Source organism: Canis lupus, chromosome 6, assembly GCF_048164855.1.
Source record: "Canis lupus baileyi chromosome 6, mCanLup2.hap1, whole genome shotgun sequence".
NCBI lineage: Eukaryota > Metazoa > Chordata > Mammalia > Carnivora > Canidae > Canis > Canis lupus.
In genome coordinates, this window is record NC_132843.1 from 3,232,970 (window position 1) to 3,242,998 (window position 10,029).

At 34.1% G+C, this 10,029-nt stretch overlaps 1 protein-coding gene across 3 annotated transcripts in view; it reads left to right on the top strand.

Moving 5' to 3' along the window:
- PTPN2 (protein tyrosine phosphatase non-receptor type 2) overlaps positions 1 to 9,367 on the top strand; it is a 94,011-nt gene extending 84,644 nt beyond the window's left edge. The window contains exons 9-11 of one of the 3 annotated variants that reach the window (XM_072828640.1): positions 1,484 to 1,585; positions 2,375 to 2,460; positions 9,001 to 9,367. In XM_072828640.1, the coding sequence (XP_072684741.1) occupies positions 1,484 to 1,585; positions 2,375 to 2,456 (184 nt within the window). In that variant the 3' untranslated portion in view covers positions 2,457 to 2,460; positions 9,001 to 9,367. Of the gene's footprint in view, positions 1 to 1,483; positions 2,273 to 2,374; positions 2,461 to 9,000 lie in introns of those variants that run through there. The other 2 variants (XM_072828641.1, XM_072828639.1) reach the window with 2 other exon arrangements.
- The last annotated feature ends 662 nt before the right edge of the window (positions 9,368 to 10,029 follow it).

A 10,029-nucleotide genomic window follows, 5' to 3' on the forward strand; every position in this document is an offset into this window, starting at 1 on the left:
GGCTAGTTTTTGTGTGCACAGGTGTTTTCCAGTTCTCTTGGGAATATACCTAGGAGTGCAGTTGCAGGGTCATAAGGTAACCTTAGATTTCACATTTTGAGGACCTACCTATTTTATGTAGCATCTGCATCCTTGTACATTCCCACCAGCAGTGTTTGAGGGTTCCAGTAGTCCAGAGAATTTGAACATTGATAAAATTACCTAATATATAGTCGTTATTCACGTTTCTCTAGTTGTCTAAAAAAATCTACCTTATAGCTTTATTAAAAAGTAACTTTGAGATATAAAGTTCACTCATTTCGCTTGATGGAATGAGCACTGGGTGTTATACTATATATTGGCAAACTGATAAAAACAAATTAAAAATAAGGTTCACTCATTCAAAGCATATACTTTAGTAGATTTAGTGTATTTACGAAGTTGTGAAACCATCATCATAATCTAATTTCAGAATATTTTCATGATCCCAAAATTTCTTTAGCTATTTAAAGAAATAATCCAAGATATAGTCAAGGATCATGCATTGTATTTGGTTGGTTTGATTCCTTAGTCTCTGTTAAATTGAAATTGTTTACCACTTTCTCTTTTTTCCTTGCTTTGACCTTGACATTTTTGCAGCTGCTATACCAGTTGCCTTTTAAAACACTCCACAATCTGGATTCCTCTGATTGTTTCTCATTATTAGATTCAGGTTAAGCATTTTGGCGGGGAAAAAAGTTGGCTTTTAATGTAGTACACTGAAAAGGCATTCAAGATTTTTAATCAAGCTACAGAACCAGAGAGCTAGACTGTAGAAAAATTACTCTGGTGATAATACTTAATTCAGAGGTTAGGTTTTTGCTATATTATAGGCAATAAGTGAAAAGAAGAGATAGATTTTGTGGAAGTTTTTTAAAGTGAAGAAATAATAATTTACATGTTAGTCATTGGCCATTTTTTACAGTGTTCTAGGACCATGTGTCTTGGGAGCCTGAGAGCTTCCGTTGGAACAAACGTTCTGTGGATGTGAATAGGAAAATGGAAGCCAGAAATATGTGTGGACAAACAGCAATAGGCATCCCATGATAGAATCTTTACAAAGTATTAAATAGATAGCTTTTACCAGTGACCTTTGACAAATCACGTGTAAACATTAAAGGGCCTTAGATGCCAGGGACTCTTATCCCCCACTTCTTCCAGCTGGTTAGCAAGAAAGAAAGCTGACAGCCACCAGCTCCCATTTCAACGAAGAAAGCACCATGCTTATTTTCAGGTCCTCCAAAAAGTATTTATTAGTTGAATATTGTACCAGAAATTGTTGATGAAATATCAGAATACATCTCTAGACCACTTGGAATATTGAAACTCTCCCTCTTTTTTTATTCCAGTGTTTTAATGAGTTTAAAAATACGGGGTTTAGGGGGCAGGTATTTGGGCTTTGGTGCTCTGTATTAAAGTAATTAAATCCTGCCATGAACATCCTTTTGTTTTTATTTTTTCCTAGCGTTCTACGGAAACGTATTCGAGAGGACAGAAAAGCTAACACAGCTCAGAAGGTGCAGCAGATGAAACAGAGGCTAAATGAGACTGAACGAAAAAGGAAAAGGTGGTTATATTGGCAACCTATTCTCACTAAGATGGGGTTTGTGTCATTCATTTTGGTGGGCGCTTTTGTTGGCTGGACACTATTGTTTCAGCAGAATGTCCTATAAATAAACAATTCTGCCCAGCAAGCCACTGCACTAGTAGGTGACAGTGTTGCGTTAGTCCCAAGGGTTTGTCTCTTAGCAGACTCCTTGCATCCCAGAAACAGTGCAGTAGAATAGACACCAACCAGATAAATGATATATTCAGACCCCAGCCCAACATCTCAGGGCGCTATCCCCTAACTGTAAACGGCTATCTGAAATAAAGACTTGAATACTTATTGAAAACTGGTACATTTTGCAACTGTATTCATACATGTTAAGTGTAATATTTCCTGATCAGATTGAGAAATCCTTTATCACAAGGATTTGTTTATGGAGGCTCTCTGGATTTTAACCTGCACTTGATACAAGCAATAAATATTGTGGTTTTATCTACATTATTACTGGAAAGAAAATGACCTTTAAATAATGCGTGTAATGTATAATGTACTGTTGACATGGGCATCAACATTTTATATTCTTAACCATTTCAGGGTAAATATATTTTATAAGTATCTATTTAATCTTTTGTAGTTAAATGTACTTTTTAAAAGCTCAATTTGAAAAATCTGTTAACATAAAAAATAAATTGTGTGTTGATTCAATTGTACTGAATACATTTTCCTAAAGAGAAATTTGATATGAGCAGTTAAAACTAACTCTAAGCAGTTTTTATTGTATATTTGCATTTCTTTTATGTTTTACAGTTTTCCCAATTTTAAAAAGAAAAATAAAGAAACAAAAATTTCCCTAAAAATTTCTTTGAAGGAATACTCCTTACTGGCATAGTCAGGTAACATTTGGTCGAGACTTTGTAAAGAAATTGGTTTCTGTAAAGCCCGTGATGAATACTGTTTAATTTTCATGAAAATGTCTATGTAATTACCCTAATTTATAATTAGGGTAAATCATACTTAGAAAATAAAAATAAGGAGCAGCATTTTATTATACATCATTTCAGTTTACTAGACTGAAGTTTTGAAGTAAAATTTTTTTCAAGTTCTTTCTATTCAATAAATAGTATGATGATGTACAAACCTGACCTTGTCCCTTTAACTTCTTAATGGGTATTTTTAAAGCATATTGTTTTAAAGCATATTTTTAAAGCATATTGAACTTAACTGCTCATTTGAGTGCTAGCCTTCTTCAGATCCCAACATTCCATTCAGTGTTTAACTTAATTTAAACTTTAAATAGTTGTTATAGATTTAATTGCTAATATAGTAAAATCACATTATTTCAGTGGTTTTCAAGCCATGCTCATTGGATTTCTGAGGGGTCTCCGAGAGGTGGTTGGAAGGATTCCAAGCTACCAGCCTATACTTTCAACCAGACCATCTCTATTTTTCCTATTTTATACATTACATACAATCTCTGTATGAGGTGTAATTATTTTAAGGGGACAGTTATAATTTTTAAAACAGTTTGAAAACCATTTGTATAGATAGGTATTTTGAATTGTTTTGAGTAGCCTTCTTGAATGTGTTGAATTATGCTGAAATCTGAAAGCAGGATGTAGTTGGTACTACATATTAAATCAGATTTACATAACTTGTGCCTGTGTCCTAATTCAGTATTACTGTGTCCTGTAACCTTTAAATGGAGAGGAGGTAAGAGGGACTTTTTTTTTTTTTTTTTTAATGTCTATTTGCACTAAACCTGTGTTCAGGTACCAGGACCCGCCATTATTGGTTTAAAACCTTTCTAATTTTTCTAATTTGCCTTGGTTTATATTTGTAAAATACAGTATATTACTCTGTAAGTCAAATACGGATAAATCATACTAAATTTCCAACTGAAGATAGCCTTGCCTTAAACAAAAAGGCAGAGACTTCTTACAGGAAACAAAGGGTGTTAATGACGCACATTGCCCCTTTGCAGGGTAAATGTGCTTCACTGGATTCAGGATTTTAGCTTTGCTGTTTGTCTTCTTTCTGTTCTCTGACTGGTGTTTGTTGTCATATATCTTAACATGATACTCAGTGAAGTAAACATTTGTTGATGAACTTCTGCAAGGGTTATTCATCTTTCCTCCTTTCAAGCAGATCCTGAAGGATAGTGTGTTAAGTTTATACCAGTAATAATATTTTTGGGGTCCATGTATTAATTATTAAAAAATGTGCTGTAGTGCCCGAGGCCATCATCTTGACCCTTTATTAAGTGGGAAAGACACAGGGCTCCTGCCTTCTCAGGTAGCAGCCAGAGGACAAAGTTAGCAATCCACAATAGATTCTACATTTTTACAAAATTTGTGCATCCTTAAGTCTTCCTAATATTTTCTAAATATAACAGACTTTTTTTTCGATATAACAGACTTTTAAAGTCAGTTGTGTAGTTTGATTTTAATGAGGTAGTGTTATTTTTTGAACAGGGAAGAAAAAAAGATTTTTAGAAAACCAGAGGCTTTATTATTTCTAAGAAAGGATATTTGCATTAATATATAGTACATTCGTGTTCATATGCCTCTACTGATAAACTGACAGCAGTCTGACTTAATGCCATCTTCTCTGGATATACCAGCTGGTTATGTATCTGTCTCCAGGTTTAGCTAGGTATTCTATGCTGGCCTCTTAGCAGTTTTAATCTATGCTCGCATATATGGAACATGTAAAAATATAATTCTTCATTTTTCAGTTTATCCATATATAAAATAAAAATAATACCTTTTCTTGAATTCTTAGATGATTAAGAAAAATGTAGTGTCTTAAAGTGTATAAAGAACTTTAGAACAATATAAAGATCATTCCTCATGTTTAGGGAATACTTTATAATATATGCTCTGTCCTTTTCCTATTCTATCTTCAAATTAATACTGTGTATTAATATTTCTACCAGAAAATGAACAAAAAGAGAAAGGAAATAAAATATTGACTTTTTTTTTTTTTAAATAGCTCTGCTTAACAGGTATGTCACAAGAAGGAACTGTAACTCTTAATTTTATGTGTATTTGTGCTTGTCCCCTTCGTTTCAAATAAACTAGAATTGATGGTATGAATCAACAAATATGTATTGGTTTGAAAAGTAGTTTATGATATGAAACTTTTTATAGCAAGTCCTTCTTTGCTCTCCGTGTCAATTGAGAATGGTGGTTGTAATCATTTATTGATCATTTACTATGTGCCAGGCACTGTGCTAATAAGCACTTTAATAGATTATCCCATTTAATCCTTACAACAAGCTTTTGAGGTAGATGTTGTTATTATTCACCCATAATCAGCCTGAGACTTGACAGTTCCACATTCTTTTATGCTGCTATTGTTGAAAAGTCTCCTATATGTAGTATATTTTAGAAGTAGGTTATTCTCAAAGACAGACTTAGCTTTTGCAAGTCATTTCCCTTTTAGAAAAATACATCTGACTAGATTCTATGTAAATAGACACAGGCCAGAACCTGATTATATTAGAAATACTGTCATTAACCTTTGTATACTCTACTTCATCGAGTACCTACATCCCCAAAGTGCCTGCCTGGTTATTGTACAGATTTTAAAATCTAGTCTGCCTTGATTTTTACTTTGAGACACAAAACTTACAGAGGTTTTATTTTAATGTAATCTACTATAAGCCTGGTGCCATTAGGTATATCATCCATGTCTTCTGTGTTTAGGCAGAAGTCTAGTAATCACTCCTTCTGTAAACATCGATTGATTTTTTTTTTTGTCCAGCGGTCAGTCCACGTGGATTTGTTGCGGGCTTAGGGAGTAAGGAAGGAGCAAGGGTGTGAATCTCTAGTCTGCTGCACCCCAGTAGTGCAGGGAGCTGAGGTCAGACCTTGGTGCAGTGATCCTGGTCTGAAACTAAGGTGTTTCTGTGTTCTCATTTCTGTGTCAGCAGATAATGAAGTTTCTCTCACTTTAAGAAATCTTTAATTTGGCCTTATTTAGAGGATAGAGGCACAAAAGCTTACAAATAAAATTTTGAAAGTAATACTCTTCCACAGGACAAAACTAAGTTCTCCTGAGTTAATTTCCCTGGATGATTTATTCCAAAATTGACCTGTTTCTTAGGTCTTTTTCCCTAGTTCATTTGTTTGGATTTGATGTTTTCTTATACTTATTTTCAAAGCAGTATTTATAGGACAGTATCACCAACAGCTCCTATGAGAGTGAATGAGTATTTTAGAACTTGCAGCTCTCTTGTTCCATTGGATACATTACGTATAAGTGATGACATGCCTTCATGGGAAGAAACTCGGGTTGTTTAAACTGCACAAAACCTGCTCTGCCTGGGCAGGAATCCCCAGTCCAGATACTGCACACTTTAGGCTATATTTCATGTATTCACCATAATATAGCTATTCTGTTGTTCATCCAGATCTGACAATGTAAGCTTTTAATTTAGGAATTTTAAGTTACTCACTTTCTTGGGTAGTGTTTGAAAGAACAGACTCCTAGGAGAATGGTAGAGTTTGGCCATCTCATTTTTTCCTTAGCAACAGGAATTTTCTGAATATTTACCACATTCAGATTTCTCCAAGAACACCCAGTTCTGCACAGGTGCTTTTCCTCAACACTCCTCAGAGAAATGGTTATCTCCTTTGGCTACTGATTTCTGGAAACTTCTTTGGGGAGAGTTTTTTTCCTCACTGCCCTTTATTCTGTCACAGAGCATTGCTAAGTGGAAGCAGTGTATCAGACAAGAAGCTTGAACTTGGTTTGAAAGGCTTTGTCTTCATCAGTAACAACCCCTGACAATGAAAAAGTTTTAAAGAGCTCTGACCATCTCTGAAGTCTGCTGGGAGAAGGAAAAGTTCAATCTTTTGAACTCTTTCTATTTTGGATTTATAATGTACAGCAGAATAAAGGAATTGTAGGATATAGTGACAATATACTTACAGAGTCCAGTACTGTCTGGTTTTTCATTATATAGTGTATTTTGGGAAGTTATAAGGAGAATTGCATGGGGATTTTTTTTCTTTATGGAGACCATTTTTGAAAGGACATCCATTCTTTATTGTTGCTCTAATTTGACAGATTTTATAGACAAGAAGGTGTTGGTATTTCAAATTACTACCATAAAATCATTGAAGTTATTTTGAGTTTGGTGAATTCGGGAGAGGGAAACTAGATAAGTTTGTTTTGTCTGTAAGGTAATGCTTTTGCTCACCTTACAGAAGGTTTTTTGATTCTTTTCAGTAAAAAAAAAAAAAAAAAAAAAGAATATCTGGTGGCAAAGAATACTTTGGATGCAGTTTGACTTTCTGTTACTTCAGATATGGAGCCAGCTTGGGAGGATCATTCTCTGTTTGTAAGCCTGGCCCAATTCCAGAATAAGGGCAGTGGGCAGTATGTGCAGGCTGCTTTCTCCAAAGAAGGAGGCAAGCATGGCTAATTATTCCACTTAATTTCTTTGAACCCAGTTTACTTTTGACTTATTGAACAAATCAGCAAAAAAATGATTCAATTGAACATATTTTTTCCTAAAATAAAGCCCATTTGTCTTCAGTTTTGCAAATAGATACGTTTTATAAAAGTTAATACTCCCAGTGATTTTACCTTATTTTCTTATCCTTCAGAATAATATTTACAAAGAAAAGTGAATTTTAAAAAACACTATTAATTTTTTTTAGTTATTACAAACAATAGTTTATCCTTCATAGGTGAATCTCTGTCACCGTGCTAGGGAAAACAACAGTGTATGTTGGACACTTGAAGTGCTGCCAGTCAGCTGACCTGCATAATCTAAATTGAATCTGCTTCATACCTCATCTAGATGCATCACCCTGTTTTGAAGTAAGAAAACCAGGTCAGAGAATAAGTAACTTGCCCATGATTGCACGGCTATTACATGAGAGCTGAAATTCACACCCCCGTCTGTAGAATTCCAGTAACTCCAAACCACATGCTGCTTCCATTATGACATGTGGACTCTGTTTTTTTATGGAATATTCAAATATTTAAACAGAAAGAATTAGACTGCTACTTTAACTTATTAAAATTCAAAGTAGTGCTTTTTTTTTTTTAAGTCAACCAAGTCAAACTTTACCTCCAAAAAAAAATTGTGAAAACAGTCTGCACTGCCACTGAACCAAAGAAATACTGAAACGTCAGAATATTCTCTAAACCAGACGATTATTTCATTCACCTTGATTGATTGAATGGAGTTACTTTGATGAGCAGATTTTCTGAATGTGTGGGAAATAAATATGTATTTTGCAGCAGAGTCAGTAAGAGGTCCCTTTCCTTACTTCCATCCAATGTGGTGCAGGGTTCATTAGGACCATGCAGTAAGCACCTGTGGTAGGTTTTGTGACTTGCAGACATCTATCTCCTTAGAAGGTTTTCTTGATACCTTGACATTTCTGTGTCAATGTTGGACAATAAAAGAAAAGGACTTCAGAACACCACCAGGTGCTTGGTATTATTCTTTAGTAGGAAGAGTCAGTAGTCAGGAAGAAGCCCAGTTTGCAGTATTTTGAGGGTTTTTTGACTGTTTTGGGGGTATGTGTGGGCATGGTTTGTTTATATTCCTATTTATATATGTGGAGACACAATGACAAGTATTTACGTTTGGGGTTTTTTTTGTTGATGTTATGGTGAGGGAAGTCAGGGGAAGAACAGAAATACCATTTACCTCAAAAGTTCAGTTATTTGCAAATATTGTGAAATACCATCAAAAACTGCACTTAAAATAGTTATTTCATCTGTTGCTTAAGTTCTCTTTCATCTTTACTTTTCAATATTAAAATACAGTAAGTCTGTCAATTATTTTATGTCTCTGTTTTTTTTAATACTTTAACTTAAATCATGTCACTTTGGTTCTGTATTGCTATAATCAGTATTATCCTTCAGGACCAAAAGAAGCATGCTGCTAACAGTCTGATTTAAAGATTTAAGCCAATTTTATGTTAAGCCATTACATTCATAATATTTTTAACAGTATGATACAGTGGAGGTTCAAATTGGATTAGATTTTTGCATTGAATTCCAAAGTATTGGTAAGTCTAGCACATGCCATAAAATCTTGTGAAACTATTGTGGCTACATTTTTAAAACCTTTCCATCTGTCAGTATCTCACATGGAGGTCATTTCTTGAGTAATACAGGATGACCTGAGAAATTCAGAGTTAGTAATTCTTTAAAAAGTCATGTAAGTTATGGTGCTTTAACATGAGTCTACCTCACACCACCAATTCTGTTTGAAAATTGAGTATGTAAGCAGATTTACCAGGATAACAGTGAAGCACTTAGTGTGGATGAATGTGACATGTTGGAATGTTTTTTAGTTGACTTTTTATTTCACTGTTAGTCCTTTTATGTTTGTGTGTATCTGTGTATGTCTGTGTGTTTGGTAAATATGAATTGAATAGATGACTTCTTATTTTATGTTTTAGGCCAAGATTGACAGACACCTAAATATTCATGACTTGAGAATATTCTGCAGCTATAAATTTTGAACCATTGATGTGCAAAGCAAGACCTGAAGCCCACTCCGGAAACTAAAGTGAGGCTTGATAAACCTGTAGATTGCCTCACATTTGTCTGTTTACAAAGTAAACTTTACATCCAGGGAACGAAGAGCATCACCAGCAGAAGACTGCAGAACCCTCTAATTTGATGTATTGTTAAGTTTTTTAATACATGTATGAAATGTAGAAAGATGTAAAAGAAATAAATTAGGAGAGACTACTTTGTATTGTACTGCCATTCCTACTGTATTTTTATACTTTTTGGCAGCATTAAATATTTTTATTAAATAGACTATGTTGGTTTGTGTGCATTATCTTAGGTCAGCTCTGCTTCAGATAATGAATGTTTCCTTAAGGGTTTACTCTCACTTTTTTATAACTTAAATTGACATTTAAATTGAAATTGGTTCAAAATGCTGGTCACTTGCTTTTTGAGATCTTTTTTAGTTACTTATCAAATAGTCTTCCTATCAAAATAGGTTAGGTGAAAGCACAAAAGAAAGTTAGAAAAAAAAAAAGAGTATTCCTTTTGTTACTTAGAAAAGTATTTATGGATAATGATGTTATCCATTAATAATAATGGTATTAAATTATTTTCAAATGAGTACAGCAGTTCAATGCGGTTTTTAAAATCACTGTGTTATTCTGTGTTGGATGTTGTGCTTTCCTCATTTTCTATTATAAAGAGACCAGAGTTCTTCCTGAGTGAAGCTTTGGCTTCTTTACCATTTAATTTCCCAACCAAGTGATGAGTCTGGGCTAAATATCCAGTCAGTTGTCAGGTTACTGGTGATATATTCTTGTTGTCTAGACAAGACACTCAAGCCTCTGTCACATGAGCATCACCTTAACAGTCTAACAAACTCATAATTGTTTTCATTTTGCCAAATGTGAAAGTTTGATAATACCATTCATTGAATATATCTGTTTCATCTTTTAAAAATGTAATGACTC